Source organism: Nyctereutes procyonoides, unplaced genomic scaffold (assembly GCF_905146905.1).
Source record: "Nyctereutes procyonoides isolate TBG_1078 unplaced genomic scaffold, NYPRO_anot_genome, whole genome shotgun sequence".
NCBI lineage: Eukaryota > Metazoa > Chordata > Mammalia > Carnivora > Canidae > Nyctereutes > Nyctereutes procyonoides.
Genome location: NW_026575024.1, coordinates 23,328,831 through 23,348,243, shown reverse-complemented (window position 1 = coordinate 23,348,243; position 19,413 = coordinate 23,328,831). Strand labels below are relative to the sequence as shown.

The 19,413-nt window shown below is 39.1% G+C and overlaps 1 protein-coding gene across 12 annotated transcripts in view; it reads right to left on the bottom strand.

Annotated features, from left to right (window-relative positions):
• Positions 1-19,118, bottom strand: part of LOC129495379 (RNA-binding protein 12) — a 35,139-nt gene extending 16,021 nt beyond the window's left edge. The window contains exons 1-3 of one of the 12 annotated variants that reach the window (XM_055302909.1): positions 18,937-19,082; positions 13,147-13,231; positions 7,686-10,452 (exon numbers count right to left, since the gene is read on the bottom strand). In XM_055302909.1, the coding sequence (XP_055158884.1) occupies positions 7,686-10,430 (2,745 nt within the window). In that variant the 5' untranslated portion in view covers positions 10,431-10,452; positions 13,147-13,231; positions 18,937-19,082. Of the gene's footprint in view, positions 1-5,386; positions 10,453-13,146; positions 13,232-18,704; positions 18,908-18,936 lie in introns of those variants that run through there. The other 11 variants (XM_055302837.1, XM_055302852.1, XM_055302829.1 and 8 more) reach the window with 11 other exon arrangements.
• Positions 19,119-19,413: the final 295 nt, after the last annotated feature.

Here is a 19,413-nt window from a genome sequence, read left to right as displayed (position 1 = left end):
CTGGTGGATTAGTAATTTTACAATATTTAACACCCAGTTAGCCAGTGAAAGAGGTAACTATAGCAAGTTAACTGATTTAAAAAAAAAAAAACTGCCAACATAACAAGAAGGGGAAAGGTTAGGAGGAATGCAACAAAATTCAAATTCTCATTAGAAACAGCTGAAAGAGGCAGTACAGTGAAAAAAACAAATGACAGAGGATAACTTTCCTTATATTCTAAATCTGTACCATCCAGAAGGATGGCCTCCTACCCACAAGTGGATATTGAGCACTTGAAATATGCTTACTTCAAATCACAATGTGATGTAAAATACACATTTAAAACAGTACCAAAAAATCTCTCAATAATTTTATACAGTGTATACTGAAATAGTTAATATTTCAGACATACTGGGCTAAAATATATTGCTAATTTCACATATTTCTTTTTACTTTTCTCATAGCTACTAGATAAAGTGACTCTTCTTTCTACTGGTCAGTGTTGCCTAACATGGGGATCTCTATGGCCTCAGTGTTGCCTAACATGGGGGGGAAGAGGAAATTTTCTGTTGCTCTGTGAATCTAGAATTGTGCAGTTCAATACAGTAGCTATTAGCCACATGTGGCTTTTTAAATTTAATTAGCAGCTACAGTGGCGGGGTGCCTGGGTGGCTATCAGTTAAGGATCTGACTCTTGCCTTTGGCTCAGGTCATGAACTCAGGGTCATGAGATTTAGCTCCAAGTCCTAGTCTCACTCAGTGTGGAGTCTGCTTGAGATTCTCTCTGCTGCTGCCCCAGCTCATGTGCTCTCTCTCAAAATAAATATTTTAAAAAACAGCAGCTACAGTGGCTAATTAATGTGAATACAGAGGAGAATACTTCCACTGGAAAAAATTCTACTGGTATAGTGCTGTCCTAGAAGAATGAGAAAAGAGGTGGATGTTTTATACAGAAAAACTAAAACTCTTATCAAATCAAAGCAAGACTAGAAAATAATGGATTTCAGATAGTGGACTGTGTAAGTGGTGAAATTAATGGGGAAGTTCACTTAATTCTGGAGTATTTATCAATGTCTTATTAGGCCGTTTATTAGTAGTAGTATACGGTAGCTAGTCAAAAGGTCATTAAAAAAAAATAAAAAGGTTCTATTCCTCTGGTAGGTCAGGACATCCCTAGTACATCCCTCACTTGCCTGCCTTACTGACCATTCATCAGCTCAGTCACGCCACTCAGGCTACACTACTATGGTACAACTTTAAGAGCTTCCAGGACAAACACCATTTAGGTAGTGCCACTTTGTTCCCTCACACTATTAAACATTTCATTTTACTAAATTAACATATTGTGTTACCAAAAACCTGTTAGAGATCATTCCTTCCCTCAGCTTACACACAAGGCTTCCATTATACTTGTTTCAGTCTGACAATTTAAGCAACTGGCCGGGAAACCCTTATCCATTCAGTTCCTGAACATGAACATGAGTGTACCTTGTACATCCACAAGTACAACCAAGCACTTACTTGTACAATTTAAAACCTTAGGTCTTTAAGAAGAGGAATGTTATTTTGATTCCTTTTCTACCACAGCATGGAAGTGCTGGGTTTATGAATATTGTTCAAAAAATTTAGTTAGCCATTACTGCCATGGCTAAGCTGATTATCTACGTGAAACTGTCTTAAAAGCTTGGAGGCAACAGACATTTCCAATTCCAACCTGTCAATTCAGTGGTCATAGAAGCAAAGATAATTGGCAGTTATCTACTTCAGAAAGTAAGAGCTCCATTAGTCTTTCCACTTTAGCTAGATTAATAGCAGAAGAGCTCTGCTGGTCCCATAGGCCCACGCCACAGAAGGAATTTATATATAAAGGACGTGGCCATCTCTGTACAGCAACACAATATGTGGGGGGAGTATAGTGGAGGACGGTATTAACTCACATCCAAGTGGAACAAAAGAAAAATGAAATCAGCAAGAGCACCAGTTTTAGTATGATTTAAGATTCCGTAAGTAGCTGAATTTCTTTACCCTTAAGCCTTCCCCACTCTGCAAGGACTAACAGGTGACTTATGGTAGCACAATGTGGTGGTTATATCCGGCATGTTATCCAAAAGCTTAAGTGACAAATCTTATTCACTAATCAAAAACTGTGAGTGAATTCACATTCCCCACTCCAAATTTGGAGGCTAGGCCACAGAGATAGCAGTGAGAAACTCATAGCCCTGGTTACCTCCAGACTTTCTACTATAAACAGGTAAAGAGGAAAAACTGGCAGCATCAGAATGGAGAGGGAATGAAACACTAAGTAAGGGGCAGACTGTTTGAATATACATAGCACAACTCACTCCTTGGAGTGTGTTATGCTTCTTCAACATCTGATTCTGTCCATATTGAATTATGTTCTCTTGCTGGTCATGGCTCTATTTTCCCCCAATTGTCACCTCCTCCTTTTCTCAATATGAAATAGCAAGTCACTGACTGACCAGGAAAAAGGATTTGAAATATTAGCTACCAAAATCAGAATCCAGATGTCTGGTATAGTTGGGATGCCAATTCCAATGTCTGCTGTGTCATTTAACCCTCAACTGGTGTTTCCTTAGTCTCTAGGACTTATCAATATTTTCACGAGAGGAAGGTAAATGGGCCTCTCAGAATTAAAAGATAATGGTTAATGAGATTTTCCCAGCACTATTTCCTGCCCCCAGATTTTTAGAGTGCTGCCCCTCTGCCCTTGGGCTAAAATGCTTTCATCAAGTAGCTTTTTTGCCCCTTCTGGATTCTTCAGTAGTAGAGCAATACGTAGAAAAGTAGTGCCACCTTAGTTGCTCGTTGTTAGTTATGTTGATCCAGAAAAGTAGTCATATTCTAAGATGCTTGTGAGATCCTCTGGCACAAAGTAGCATGAGGCAACAAGAAAAAAATCCAGGAACAGCGCAATAAAGAATAACATTGACATGAACAGGCACCATTAAGAGATAAACTTGCTCATACTGTTGAACAGAAGGGTTTTTCCAGAAAAGTCACTACAGCATCAGAGAACTGTGCCACCACCAGAATACACTCTTTCCAGAACATTTAGATTAAGTCAATGTAATCTATCAGATTTTATACTAAAAAGATGAAACTGAAATCAAGCAAAATTTTTAATTAAAAAGGATAATTATAAGTTTGGCCTCTACCATATTGCATAAAAGCTCTACTTTTGGGGGGCAAGGAGAATGGTGGCAATGCACAGAACTGATAAACCATTTCTTGTTGTAAAACACTGGAAAGCAGACAACAATCAATTAAAGTGAGTTTGCTCCTGAGCAAGAAAATGAAACATATTATTAGCATACAGTCTATCCTTTTAAAATGGTAAAGGCCATTCTGGATATCTGTAGGCAGCTGATTTCACTCTGTGATTTTTCAAATGCTTACTTAGTTAAAACCTTCATCATTTCAGAAGAGTTCAGCAACCACCTGGAATTAAGTATGTTAAGTCTAACCCCCTCTAAAACAACCTGGGTATTGAACTCAAATACAGGCTAAAATAAAAACTCTTTCATAATAAAGGTAAAAGTTGTGTTTTTCAAGAGCTTTGGTTAAAAAGAATAGCCCACTAATTTCTCTGCAACTCCAATCGAGATTTTTTTCTTTTTAAAGGACTCCGGAGTTCATGGAAACTTTCCATTCGTTTTTTTTTTTTTTTTTTAAAGCAGTTGAACAAATGTGGAAGGGACAAAACCAGAGCATCACTGTCAGAAAGCAGCAATATTTTTGATTCCTGTCCCCTCTTCCCCACCTCAAAATACCTCACATACTAATGCAAGAATCAGTAAACAAATAAGGAAAGCTTTAGAAGTATGTGCAATTGACAATGTATTCTGAAGATTTCTTTTCCCATTTCTTAGTTTTTAAAAAAAGACAACTCACGGCCCCCTTCAAGACACCTTCTGTAAAAAGGAGCACCTGGTTTCTGGTTCTTTCTGAGTTCACATAACGAAGTGGATTGCTAGCGAAGCACACAAGATAAAAGTCTGAAAAGGTGGATACCACAGATTTGACCTAGAATCAAGTTTCCTCCCTGCCGTTCCAGGTATCTTCTTTCCACACTTCAGCATTAGCAGACATAAGCAACAATGGTTACCTCCAAGATCGCCAAATTCACCTTTCCAAAGGCACAAAACATTTATAGGAGTTTAAAAAACAAAACCAACAAAAAACCTGATGGTATAGCTGAACAGAGTACTCTTGTGTAAAGCATTAAAAGCATCAGCCTTTTATTTTGTGACAAGTTTATTGAACAGTATTCAAGAATTTATCTTTATAGACAAAACCTCTGCTGAATGATGCCAAGGCAGTATTTGCTGGCAATGTTGTATGGCCATACTGGCAATGAATTATTTTATTGTGTTTGGTTTCTAAAACTTGGGACTACAGTAGAATTGCCAGTTATACTATTTAAACGTGGTAATTTTGAAAGAGTGGGAAGTTTTAAAAGTGATCACTGCCAGAAATTCCTTACAGATTTAACTAGCAGCAATTTTACAGTTTCTTTACTTATTTTTAAGTGTTCTTGAAATTGATGAGTGGAATTATTTTTAAACACTTGACCCACACCTGTACACAATGACAGAATCCAATAAAAAGGACTTTGAGTTTGATTAAGGCTTTCATGGATCCTTATTTTATCCAAGGTATGTTTGCTTATGTCCATACACAGCCCTAGATTTTCATCCAGTGGGTTAAGACTGACCTAATTACACTCTGAAATTCTGAATAAAAAGTTCCCTAAAGAAATCTTCACGGTTGATGCTTTGACAACTCCAAAGCTAGAACTACATTTCACTTAACAATGTTGCATTTTTTTAAAAGCCACTAATAATTGTACATCCAAACTACAGTATTAAACACAGAATACACCTCCAAATTTTGCTTGTAAACTAAATGTTTCACTGAAGTTCAGAAAAAGTTTACAAATTTGCTTATTTATAAAATACATTTCGTAGATTTCTCTAATCCTTTAAACAAAAAACAAAACAAAACAAAACAAAAACAAAAACACCCCAGCAAGAGGGTGGGAGGAATTAAAACCAAATGGAAAAGATTCTCCTCCATTCATGTCAGTCACCAAAAGACAAAATTTACACATAAAATTGAAAATATCATGATTGTGTTTACAAATGCACACAACTTTGAGCGAAGCTTTACAAATCCTTCATACCATACAAAGCAAATGAGAAAATAAATTCATTTTCACCCCAAACCTAGTTCTTCTGAGAAAATTCGCAGGAAGAGAGGTATGAGTGATTTCACAGAATATATTTTCAAGTAATTTTTTTAAAACTCAAACTCCAATGCCCAGAACAAGATGAACAGTATGCTTAGAAGTTAGCACTATATTAATAAGTCTCAGATACACAAAAATCAAGTTCCAGAGGGCAAAGCATTTAATTACATTTCACAACGAGAAGCACTGTTGTGACTCAACCAAATATAAACATAGTTCTCTCCAATTTCTACACAAACCACTATTTTCTTACTTTATTTAATTTGATGAACAATGAAATCAAGTTTTCCTTTTCAGCATTTATCTAAGATGTAGAAATAACAAAGTAGTTGCAATAAAGTATATGAAATATTTAATAAGATTGTACGAACATATAACCAAAATAAACTGTGAAAAAAGATAAAAGGCTTTCCATCTTCAAACAACCCATTTTTCTAAAATGAAAATAGTCAGCTCTCCAATGGGGAAAATAATCTGCAGTTGAAATAAGACTCCCAAGCAGCGCTGAAGTTTTCTGCACTTGATCTTTGGAATGAGAAATGATTACTTAACAGAAAACTTAAATTGAGTAGCATACATAAACATCATATTGCTTTTTTAGTTGAAGAGGCAGTATCTTAGTGATCTGTCAAAGCAAATTTGTATTCATGAATTGTCAAAAGACCAACACAGCCATGTCTTCTTTGAAAGTATAAACAATCCTTTCCCTAAACAAAAAAATCCTGTACTGTCAATCCTCTAAGATTGTAGTGATGAAAAGGCTTTCTAAATCTTATCACGCAAATGAAACTGCTGCCACTCTTAACTCTAATACGCGAGACGCTGTATTTCAGTGTTCCACTGACTTGCAACACCAAAAAGGCACTATTTTTTTAAAATAGGAAATACTTCTTTTAAAAGGCTGACCCCTTTGTAAGTACATGGATTTGCAGGAAATGTTGGGGATGTTTCAAACCAAGACAGAGGCCCATGTAAAAGACAAAAATTGTTTTTCATGATATCTCATCAATCTCCCATTCCATATGTTTATAATATAATGTGACATATCTTTAGAGCATTTTAACGAAGAAGGAAAGTAACCATAAGTAGAGCCTTTTGTAGCAGTGAGCAGGATGTTGTAAGGCAAATGTTTTCATGACAAGGACACTTACCAACCAGAACCCATGTGGTCCTCCTGCCTTAGTGTCCTGAATGCCAAAGAAGAGTATGAAAGGGCAAGGAGTCTCAATTCTCTCCCCTCTGGCAGCTGCACTTGTATTCTGTATGAAGAATTTTTACGAACAGGCTCCTGATCGAACAACTAGACCAAAAAGCCTCCAAGTAACAGGATTAAATGCACATCTATGGAACGGCTTATGAATCTTTTATTCTCTAACACTACTGCTAACAGAGCTAACAATTTCAACTTCAGTTTTAAAAAAAACCTAGATATAATAATGCTCTTTCTTATAAATGGACCTTTTGTTTAGTTACAGGCCAAAATTTCACGTAAATTTGGGACAGAAGGAAATTGCCAGAACATCAGTCCATCATTGTACAGGACTTCAAATCTAGCATCTTAAACAATGATTATTAAAAGTGGTTTCTGGTTTTTGATGCCATCCAAACAACATGAACAATTTTTAAACTGACTAAACTGAAACATGGCGGTTAAACCAAAAAGGCTCTGGTAGGTAGAGGACTCCGTATTTTATTTTTGTGGCAAAAGTTCTTATTTCACACAGTTTGAAGTGTGACATTAGAAATCAAAGTTCAAGGTTATAGCACAAACCAAGTGTGGAGTTTTATATTAAAACAACAACAAAACAATTCTGCTCATTTACAAATGAGTCAATTAGGCAAACAAAAAAGCAGCAACTTCAGAAGCAGGACTGTCTATACAGCAAGAACCCTCAAGAAGCAATAAAGGTACATACAGTGATCTGTATACAGAGATTTTATTCAATTTTAAAAGAAAATGAGGACTTTAGACAAAGCTTTGACCCTATAACAAAGCAAAACTGTCCAGCTTTAAACCAAATTCCAAGAGTAGCCAACTTCTATTTTTCAGCAGCTGGCAAGAGCACCCTTAATGAGCTCTATTGACATTTCTATTTTCTTCATCCCATATGGTATAAAACGAAACCAATCTAGACTCCTTGATAAGCTTTATGCGGTCATTTGTGTTTTACAAATGGTTTCTCTAATGGTATGCCAAAATCATTTTTGTGTTCTCTCCAGACAGCTTTACTGTAACATACAGCAATATTTATCCTGGTAGTGAGTCTTCTGTAAACAGTCAACCAATACTCTATGTTATAGAAACCAATCTATATGCAATTGAAACAATCCACAGGTTCTAACCTGGAAATACTAGGAAAACAATCTGGATGCATTAATCACAGCACTATGAAGACCTACCCTCTAAAGAATTGATGTGAACAGCTACCCTAAGACAAGTTTTACTTTCCTTGAGCCTATAGGTCTGTCATTTAAGTCAATGACAGCAGCTGTGGCTTCATCCCGAGATTCGAAGGCCACCATGGCTTCGCCTGTGGGCATACCTTTTTCATTGTATTTTAAACACACTGAGCCGGGGATCACTTGATAGCCATAAAAGAAATCTAAAATCTCATCAATAGACACAGTAAAGGGCATATTCTGCACTTTAATTACTGTAGGTCCTGGTTTTCCAGAACTAGATCCAAAGCCAGGGGGTCCACCAATGTGAATTGGGCCAGGGCCAGGACCAGGGCCAGGCCCAAAGGCTGGTGGCCCACTCAAATGCCCAGGGGCACTTCCAAGACCAGGAGGGCCACTTCCGAAGCCCGGGGGGCCACCTAAACTACCAGGGCCATTTCCAAAATTCTGAGGGCCTCCTCCAAATCCTGGCCCACTTAAATTATTTGGTCCACTTCCAAAACCTGGAACATCCAGTCCTAGACCAGGCAAACCACTATTTCCAACTGAAGGCATACCAGGCCTAGCATCACCAAAGGCGCCTCCTAATCCTGGAGGAGGGAGTGGTGGCCCAAAGGCATTTGACCCACCAAAATTACCAGGAAAGTTAAATGGAGGCCCATTGTTGGCCTCCTTAGATCCTACAGTCAGGAAGGCATGCTCTTCACCTCCTGCACCAGGCATTCCGGCACCGGGCATTCCGGGACCGGGCATTCCGGCACCGGGCATTCCGGCACCAGGCATTCCCGCACCGGGCATTCCCGCACTGGGCATTCCCACACTGGGCATTCCTGGAACTGCAGGATTACCTGGCACAGGTATCTTTAACCCTTTTTTTCCTTGGGCAGGGGGATTTTTCTCAATCTCTCTCATATCTTCTAGAGTAACTACATGAACAAAAGCTTCTCTCCCATTAAGTTTTTTACGGTGTAAGCGTTCAGACTTACGTGCATCATCTTCATTTTTAAACTGAACCAATGCCTGTCCTAGACCTTGCCCATTGTTATCAACAAGAACATGTACAGCATTTTCATCCACTGGGATTCCTTCTAGGAACTGAAGAACATCCATCTTGGTAATGCTGAATGGAATATTTGTTATGTGAGCACAGACTTTGGCAGAGCTGACATCCCCCTCCGGATTTAACATCATTTCTCTCTGGTCATAGCTGAAGTTCTGCAGTCTTTTACGAATCATATCTATCTTTTCTAGCATACCTTTCTTAGTAATTGGATGCACTTGAATAAAGCGATTGCCCATGTATTGTTTATGACGACACAGAGCAGCCTTATAGTCAGCCTCATTCCTGAACTCTACAAAGCCTTCACCAGTTGCTTTCCCATTGGGTCCATAAGCAATATAAATACTATCTTCCACAATATCCAACTTTTTAAAAAAATCAATGACATGTTTGTTTTCTGCTTCAAATGGTAGCCCTTTCAAGTAAACACAAAAACCAGCCTCGTGTGGTGATCTTGACCTTGACCTTTTCTGCCCACTGGGCGATTTTGACCTGGGAAGTGTCTGAGGAGGGGGATGGGTTTGTCCAGAAGGTCCTATACTTTGCTTAAAAGTGATATGGCCTCCAGCAGCTACCCACTGTCTTTCTGTGGCAGGACTAACTTCCACATAGCGTTGAATCATCAGCATTCTGTTTCGTTTCAAAGCTTCAAATGTATCTTGAGGGGAGAGAAACTTAACCAATCCGTTCCCATTATTTCGACCTACATGATCTTTCAACAAATGCACTGCATCAACACGGAGCCCATGGAAAAAATCTCTGACATCATTTTCCATTGCAGAAAAGGGCATTCCATGCACACTGACATACAGATCATCAGGGTTGATGGGAAGTGGTTTCACACTGCTTTGAGAATTCATCTGGATAGGGTTAACAGGATTCAACGGACCCAGAAACACAGGGTTCAGGTTATTGTTCAGATTCATAGGTGCTCCAGAACCATTCATTCCAGCAGGCAGAGGTGCCACAGGTGGCGGGTTCAAGGGTGGCATGCCAGACATGGGTGGCAGTGGGGTCATGGGTGGCACAGAAGGGACTGGGGGAATTGGGGGCACAGGAGGCACAGGAGGCAATGTAGGTACTGGAGGAGGAACTGGTATTGGGGGAATGGACGGCATTGGTGGCAAAGATGGCATCGCTGGGATTGGAGGAATTGGTGGTGGTGGGACTGTGTTCATTGGAGACGCTGTGCTCGGAATGGTTGAGCTAAACGTTGGGCTCCCAAAAGAAGCCCCCATATTTGGAGGAGCCGTTCCTATGCTGGCTGTGGAAAATGTCTGAATGTTTTTGTTGCTTTCATGAACAGATGTGGCAGCAGTAACTACACTGGGTGAAGGATTATTAAAGTTAGGTACTGTTGTAGGCAAATTTACTCTGCCACTCATTCCTGAGCTAGGTGGCGGTCCTGATCTACTAGCATTTGCTGGTGGTATATCTAAGTTGGCAGTTTCAAAGCGCCTACGACTCAGTTCAATCATATTCTGCATTTCCGTTTTACTACTCAACAAAAGTGTTACTTTTGACCCTTTAATTGTACCACCTGTGCGCATCATACCAAGCCTTGCATCTTCATCAGTGGCAAAAACGATGAAAGCCTCACCCAGTTCACCCCCTACAATATGCACGCCCCCATCAGGAATGGTCAATCCAGAGAAGAAGTGGCGAATGTCCATGGTCCCCGCCACAATTGGGAGACCTTGCAAACGGATGACCACAGCCATGCTGCGCTGAAACCACACACACCTGCAGATGAGAAAAGGCAACGGCCAGGTCAGACTCCTGTTTATCATACCAAGTTTTTAACTACAAGAATGACCAGCTACCTAATTAGGCCCTCAAATATTCCCTCAAACTATCCCAAGCAATGCAGGGTTTTTTTTTTTTAATTTGAATATTCTAAAAACTGAACATTATGTGCCATTTACAATGTAAAACCTAGACAATTTCAACTTCCAAAAGGCATTAATTCTGTAAACAATTAGAAGTTCAGTCCCATGACTCAAAAGTTTCAGGGAAAAAAACCACCGTAAGAAAGTAGAGTCACCAGTTACATCATTCAGACCACTAATTATTCAGTAAGATTTAAAAGAAATGTGCAAGTCAAATCAGGACACAAAGGTGAATAATCTGCAGGGGAAAAACATGCAAAGAATCTATCAAAGTTAATTTTTAAAAGTGGCTTAGCATTTTCCTTATAAATTTGACAACTTTCAAGAATTATCAGTGTCATTTTATATGACTCAATCTCAAAATGCAAAACAGAAACAGAAAAGTGGAATACTAATGAATTACAAATAATACTTAACACTAAAGTAGATTCAAGTCTCAAATGAGAATGGATTCCATTATTTCAACCTAAAACTCTTCAATCTGCATTACAGCTCTATTAATTTAAACTATATATGCAATTACTTATTACAAACAAGGTTAATACATACTAAGAATCCAAAAGAAATACTGAATAGCCAAAACCTTAGTTATCTATATTCATCACTCCAAAAAGTAGAATCAGTTACAGTGCCATTCATCATAGCTGTTTTAATGAAAACTCAGATCCAATGACTCATTTCCAAACTCACCATTAAAAAAAAACCACACACACCCCAAAATGTCTCATTCTTCCCCCACAGAAAGCTGTTAACAAAAAAAGGATATTTTTTGGTTTTGCTTTTGTTTTAAAAAGAACTAGGGTATGAACTTTGTTCAGTGACTGCTATATAGTTTCTACTCAACAGAATTCCTGTGGAATTTCTGGGAGCTCACTGATCTCCTTAAAAAACAATCCATTCTGAGTTTTTCTTTTTGAGAAAAGTTTCTCCAAGATTTAAATAAAATTTCAGTATTTCAGTTCTTATGGCTTCCAAGAATAAATGCAAGGGCAGTGCTTTGTAAAGTTATACAGAACAAATTATTGGGAATGGAAAAAAATATTAATTTGAAATTAATATGTTCAACAACACAGAGTATTTTCCAAGCCATCTTAAAAATCAACTTTTAAATATAAACTAGCTCTGTGACCTCAGGAAAATTATAAATTATTTGAGTTTTGGTTTTATCACTTCTCAAACAGGAACATTAAAAGAGCAAAGCTTCCTGCTGCGAGCTCTAAGAATCCTATTAACTCCATGAAAGCAGTTTTTCAGTGTCAAATATTGTGTGAATACTAATTTGATACAACAAAATCTGTAATTTATCTCAACTATTATGACTGCTGTACACAAAGCAGAGATATATTGTTTGGCTTTGACAATTCTCTCACACACATACACAAAAATAAAAGCCACTTTCAAATCTAATCCAGAAAGACTGGCAAACAGAAAATGCTTTTTGTGAGACCATTATAAAACACCAGAAATTTGGGGGAGGAGAGAAGCTTTTCATTTTTGGTTTGCAAGTCAACAAGAAAAATTAATACTAAACAAATAAATCACACCAACAAACTCTTTTCTCCTTATTTTTATTACTATTTAGCAGTCTATACAGAAGCTCATCCAGATTTCAAGTCATTAAATCAATTCTCATTCCTTACTATCTGTAGCATATTGGCTTCATGCAAAATTAAGATAGCATTCCTGTTCAACTTCAAAAAATGCTTACTTAATCACTACATGGGGGAAACATCATGAGTAAGTAATCTAAGCACCCTAAATGACTTGAGAGATGTTAGTTTGCACTTGGACAGCAAAATGGGAATTTGATACAGTCCCAAGAACACAAAAATTAAACACAGGGCTAAAGTGACAAACACAGTAACTCTTCAAAAACAATCTGCTGCTAAGAGAAGGGATTTAGTGAAAGTCTGCACAAGGTACGTACGAAAACATGATACTGAAAAATCTGCCCAGATTACCAGCTAGAAAAGGGTTGAGGATTAAACCAAAGAGCACAAGAGTTATTCATAAAGCCATCTAAAGAGAAAAAGGTTTTAGGTTCTGAAAAAATATGAAATAAGATCTGCTATTCTGCTACTAAGCACCTGTTTGACAGGTAAATCATTTCAACTATCTTCAGCCTACCTTTGTTATTTAACAAGAAGGTTAGGTTCCAATCACTGAAGTTTCATCTCAAGTCAAAATAGGTACTCTAAAACATATGACCCATTGTCTACAGCTATACCTCTAAGGAATATTTAAAAACCATACCAATAACAAGCACCTATATTTGCAATTAGTCTGGAATGCTACACTGAGGGAAAAAAAAAAAACAGCATACTGCCTAATAATAAGGAATCAGCAGGAGAAATGGATCTATATAAAACTGAATCCTGAAGAAAGCAACAACTGTTCAAGGACCAGTCCACCCCACCCCCATCCCTTAGATAAGACTTAAAAAAAAAAATACCCCACAATTCAGTTACTACACATATTTTCATGTTACTAAATAAGCTATCTCATTTTATTTTGTATAAAAACAAACCCTCTATTCAAAATCTCTTACCTGATAAAACAAGAGATGTATTTTCTTAACAAGAAGTAGAGGCCAAGTCAATCCTGTGGGCAACCAATTAAAACCAACTTTTAGACTGCAATAGAGAATAAACGGAGGCAAAAATCAATGCAGGAAACAAAACAACACGCACAGGCCACACTGAACTGTACATTATGAAGGCGAGTCTGAAACCACCAGAATACTTCATTAGAATGCTTATTAAAAAAAAAAAAAGAAAGAAAGAAAGATACACATGTACCAAGCAAAATCCCACTCATGCTTGTTACTTGGTATCGCTTTCAAATGTATCTCTCAAAACATTATATATTTACATACATCAAGAATGTGCCATAAATTAGTCCAAGAATGAATCAATTAAACACTAAAACAGTCATAAAGCTCAGATTCACAGCTGGTAATTACTTTTATCACTTGATGATTAAACCAGTCCAGAAAATTCCATTATACAAGTCCAACTACAACCTATTTCCTCAGGTCCCACCAAACGTTTGATGAAAAAGCACAAGTTCACACATAAACAGTTCCAAGACATGATAAAATCATCAATTCAAGAGTAGTTATGGAAATTCTTGCAATTGCTCTTCCAAAATATCTCCCTTTGTACCAAACAGCATCAAGCACCAAGAAACATAAATGAAGCAAAATTTCAGGCTACAACAATTAATTCCTATTTAAAACCACTGGGGTTCAAAATCTTAAGGAAAAGTGCTTTTTCTTCTAACACCAAAACTGTTCCAAGAAACTTGTTAAAAAACAAAACAAAACAAACAAACAAAAAACCCTAAAAATGTCTGGCATATTAAGAATAGTTCCCAAAGTAAAAACGAATCACTATCTCTTACCGAAATTTTTTCCAAACCGGTGAGGTTGTGAACAATTCACAAGCAATACATAAGATCAAATGATTAGACAACATTAAAAAGATAATTTTTTTAATTCAGAGAAAGAGGAGAAAATCGTCACTGGTAAGTATTAAGATTACCAACAGAACACTATTTTAAAAATGCTCATTTTTAACTATCTTTCAAGTTCGAGATACCACCTGTGAGCTTAATATTCATCACTAACATATCAAAAAAATTTTAGTGTTACTCTCAACTTTTTCTAAAGGACAAGCTAAACATCTTCTAGACAACTACTCAAATTACTGCAGTGAGATTGTTTTGCCACAAAAGCTATGCACAAATGTCACAAACAATGCTTTAAAAAGCCCAGAGCACTGTATTAAAACTTTTACACAATGTACAAATCAGTTCTAATTAGGTCTAAAGAGTTTTAAAACTCTTAAAAACTTCTAGGTAATTTTAGAAGTTTGTCTAACAGGTCACAAAGGGAAACATAAAACACAATAAAGCCTGCTTTAGGTAAAGGCTATGCTCAATGAGGAAGACCATGAATTTTTGCAATATTAATTTCTAAATGTGCAAGTTTGACTCTAACAGAACCAGAGTAATTTTCTAATTAAGCATTTATGATTAATAGATGATCCTCCACTGGAGATCCCAATTCAAAACGTCTGGTATGGGGCTCAAACATGTGCCCTGAAGGTAAGGGAAACAAGTTCCTCAGCCTCCTCCCTTCCAGACCCAAGAAGGTTCCATATGTCCATTTGGATAGGAACAAGTTCAGAGTCAGCCAGTTATGCCCAAAGGGAACACACTAGACCTACTATCAAAAATTTCTAAAGGGTTGCCAGAAATTACTATAACAAGAAGGAAAAGTCTCATTCCACAAGTTGAAAGGCCCAGCTGATTTCAGCAAATGCCTCATTGAAATTTTATGCTGTTCGATCTAAAGTACGAAATCAATCTGGAAATAAATTTGTGAAACTTTTCTATTTAAGCAAAGGGGAAAGCCCACATCAACCCATACCAAAGAAAAGTACCCAGAAAGTTCAGGCTAGAAGCTAGAACTTTACAACTCTTGGCGTTACACTTCTTCCTTCAAATGGACAAAGTAAATAGAAACCAAGAACTGAAGTACTTTTGTTCTCAACACTTCACTTTGTAAAGAGCACAATAATTTTATAGAAGCACCAATGTTTTCCAGGAACCGACTTATTCCTGTGTTCTAAATGTCAGCAAGCAATGGAACGTAGGATCCCAAAATGAAAAATCCACTCCAACCACCTTAAGACTTGGTGAATTTTAGGAGGATAAGACTGAAACAATTTTATGCAACAAAACATCTAAAATACAGGTTTTAGGGAATGCCTGGGTGACTCAGCGGTTTGGCCCCTGCCTTCGGCCCAGGGTGTGATCCTGGAGAGGGGGGGATCGAGTCCTGCATCAGGCTCCCTGCGTGGAGCCTGCTTCTCCCTCTGCCTGTGTCTCTGCCTCTTTGTGTGTGTCTTTCATGAATAAATAAATAAAATCTTAAAAAAAAAATACAGGCTTTACTTATATGTAAAGCATAAAGGTATGAAGGAGAAAATGGGCCCGATTTGCCATTAAATTCACTGATACATACCAGATCTAAAACAAGAAGATTGCTCTAGTATAGTTTTCCACTTTGTTAGGAATTAGTCCTAACATAGTGGCTTTGCGTCAGCTTTAGAAATACAAGATACATGCACAAATTACAAATATCTGCGATGAAAATTTAGCATATTATTATGACACAACATATTTTCTTATTTACTAATCATTTCAATCACTTGGAATTTCGGAGTAAAATGTCTGACAAGAATCCTGGTATAGTCAGAAAGCCAAAGCACAAACCAGTTGAACTTAACCGTTTCCACTCTTCATCTGGTGATAAACATCAAAAAGTGAATTTTAACTTTGTCCAGGTATCAGTCTTAAATCAACAAAAACCAGAGTACAGCAGAGCTAAATTCTTTAGATTCAAAAAATAAGAAAAGCAGCACCCCTCAAATGTTCACCTCAGAGATGAGCAACAGAGAACCAATCATAATGGGCACAATGCTATAAAGCCGCATAATCACATTATGACAGGCATTATGGAAAAAAAACACAGCTTCATCCACTTGATTTTGTTCCCATCCCCAAATGGATCACATTTCAGATTCTGGGATCCGCCCCCCCCCCCGATCATTCTTAATGAAACAATTCTTCTGACACTGAGGGACATGAATCTTTTAGATAGCTGTTACTTAACTTTCCCATTAACCTCCAGTCCTCAAAAGTGGCAAATCAAGACATTTCCAAATAAGATATAGACTCCCCCTGCCAAAAAGACTATAATATTATTTTTCAGCCCTCCCCCCAAATGCCAACAAATATGTTCATTATCTTGATTTAAACTTAAAAGCAACAATATTACTTCTAACCTAGCCAACCACATTCGCCCTCACTTTTGGTCTTAAGACTTAAAAAGTGGCTTGAGACTTAATGAAATAAAACTCATTGCAAACCAAAAGGTATCTGAGTGGTGGTAGTAAAATCTGATAAACTATAAATTAGGTGAAGTTATTTTTCTGCTTAGTTGACCTAAAATATTTAACAACATTCATTTATACCACGAACATTTATTAAGTACTTGTGGCGGGGACAGGAGATATAGAAATAGTCGACAGTCCTTAGATTTTAGGGAGAGATATCTAAGAGCATCTTTTGTGCAATTACTGACACTTAGAAGTTCTCTCTACAACCTCTACAGAAGAAAATATTCATCTAAACTGAAAAATGGCGTGGCTCTCTACCAAATGGAATAAAAACAGTATGTACATTGTCACTGGATTCCAGCACCTGGAATACACAGGTCCACAAATCGTTTCACATCTAAAAATTGTACCAACAACCCCCAAACTCTCAATATGCAATCATCAAAACATTTGGCATATCACAAGAAAGTGAAAGAAGCCAGAAGTATGCTGACAGGAGCACATAACAGTAAGTTCCAAGTAACTACCAAAGTGGTTTCTAAAGCTTCATTTTTCACCTAACAGATACGAACGTAAGAAAAATACAAGTTATGCATTACAATCCTTAAACAAAATAAATATTTAATCAAGCATATAAAGATGATATAAAATGCATTCCCTGTTTCATTACAAAGTTTTCCAGCAATACTGAGTACATCCTCAACCTTTATTTAAACACGCCAAACATTTCATTTTCTTAAAAAATTGCCATAAAATTATTTTAACCACCTGTAACAGTTCTTCCCAACTTTTTAATATTCCTGGAAAATGCCTGAACATAATTACTTCCCACTAAATCCAGAAGTCCATTCAGTCAAAATCACCAAATTTCAAAAACGAGTACAACCAGTCTTGTGTTACATTTCTATAAAACAAAACAAACAAGATCAGCCCATTATGACCAGACTCTTAGGATATTTTTCAACTGCAAATGCTCTGAAATACATTAATAACAATATAAACTAAAGAATAAACTCCAATGTAATTCATCTCACCTCACTAATACTGCATTTCACAAAAACGACAAGATTTTAAACCATTCAAGCAAGCAGCCCTAAGAATACTCAAGTCACAAGTCCCTCCTTCAACAATCCTTAAGTTGCAATTACATTTTTCCTCAGATTATACTGACTGGAATTACACTATTCTTGAGAAATCCTGAATGGTTCCTGACAACTACCACAAATTATATTAGGTCATCTCTGGAAATCCTGGAGTCAAGGGAGGTTTCAGGGTCCAGAAACCGCTCCCACGTTAGAGCCTGCAACTCAGGATACAGAGCTCCCAGCACTCTTATGCTAAATAACCCAGTTACCTTCACCAGAGCCGCTCAGATTTTTCACTGTAAAGTTCACATTACAGGCACACAAGTCCGTGCATGCATTTACAATCTGGCAGCTAAGCCTCCTGCACTGGTGTCCATCCCCTACACAAACCTGTAGATTCTCAAAGACCCACCCACTTACTTCACGTGGCTGCCAACTAACACCTCCAGCCTCCACTAGAGAAACTCAACTCACACATCAAAAAGCAGCCACCCTCCACCTCCTGTTGGGTCTGCTCCTCTCTCAGGGCTGGAGGCTCTCTCCTAAGGGATAGGCAAAGGTGGTGCTCTTTGCAGCTTCTTCCCTGCTTGGGGATCAAGGGCCTGGCTTCTGAAATTCTCAGAAGCCTGGGAGGCGTACTCACCCCCCACTTCCTCGCTACAGAGGCCGGCTTCTCAAGTCGCCGACACTCTAGAGGGTAAGCCCCGCCCCGCGCTGAGCCTTGGAAGCGTTTCCCTACAACCCTCTCCACCTTCGGCCGAGAGGGCGGCCGGTTCTGACTTCCTTCCTAGGCTCACAGGAGTGTACCGACTGCAGCTTCCTCCCCACAGGTGTATCCAGACTCCAGTCCCCTTTTCCTGTTAGGCCACAGGAGCCTCCTTTCCACTTGGGATGGAGGGAGTGTCCTCACTACGTTTATCTCCTCACTACGGGGCACAGAGATGTAGTTACAATCTCTGTCCCTTTAGGGAGGCACAGAGAATCTTGCTCATTCGGGATAAACATGTGTTTTCACTGCAACCCCCGTTAGTTCGCAGGCCGCTGGGCCACCCAGCTGTGTGTGGCCTCCTCCCTCTCAGACCACGGGGGCGTCCTCCCTAGGGCCCCGTCCCCACTTCGGTATGCAGGCTCATCCTCATCCTCATCCTCTCTTGCGTCCTTCCTGCATCCTCTCAGGATTCAAAGGCGCAAGCGGCTTCCCAGGCCCCCCGCAGCCATGCCACGACCCTTTTGTGTGGGGCGCTAGCAGCGGCGGGCTCGGAGGCCTCCGAAGGCCCCGCCCCGGGCCACCAAGGGGCGGCTCGAGCCCCGCACAGCCCCGCCCGTTCCGGGCTGCGGGAGTCTTACCGGGGAGAGCTGCGCGGCACCCGAACCCAGACCCGAGTTACCCCCCGCGCGAGTGCCTCCGCCCCGCGGCCGACAGCCCCAGCCCGAACGGCTTCCCGGAGCCCACAGCAGCCACCACCTCTTTCGCCGCTTCACAAAATGGCCGACAGCCCGCTCAGCAGCTCCGCGTTCCAGAAGGGGAGGGACGGAACGGTGACGTGCGGGGCGGAGCGGCGCAAGCGCGCTGAGGTTCTTGGGCAATTTCCCGGAAGTTGCAGGTATTTGTGGCGAGAGGAACTTTTCAGTCTTTTGCGTGTGGCGTTTGCGCACTAACTCCGCCTAAGGGGAGTGATTGATGAGCGGTGGTTTGGGTTAGAGAGTCTCGCTTGGCCCCTCAGCGCGGGGCTTTGTGCAAATTACTTCTCTTCCACGATCCTCAGCGAAACGCAAGAAATAGTGCCTCCTTCGCATAATTGTTTTGAGGATGAAATGGACCAC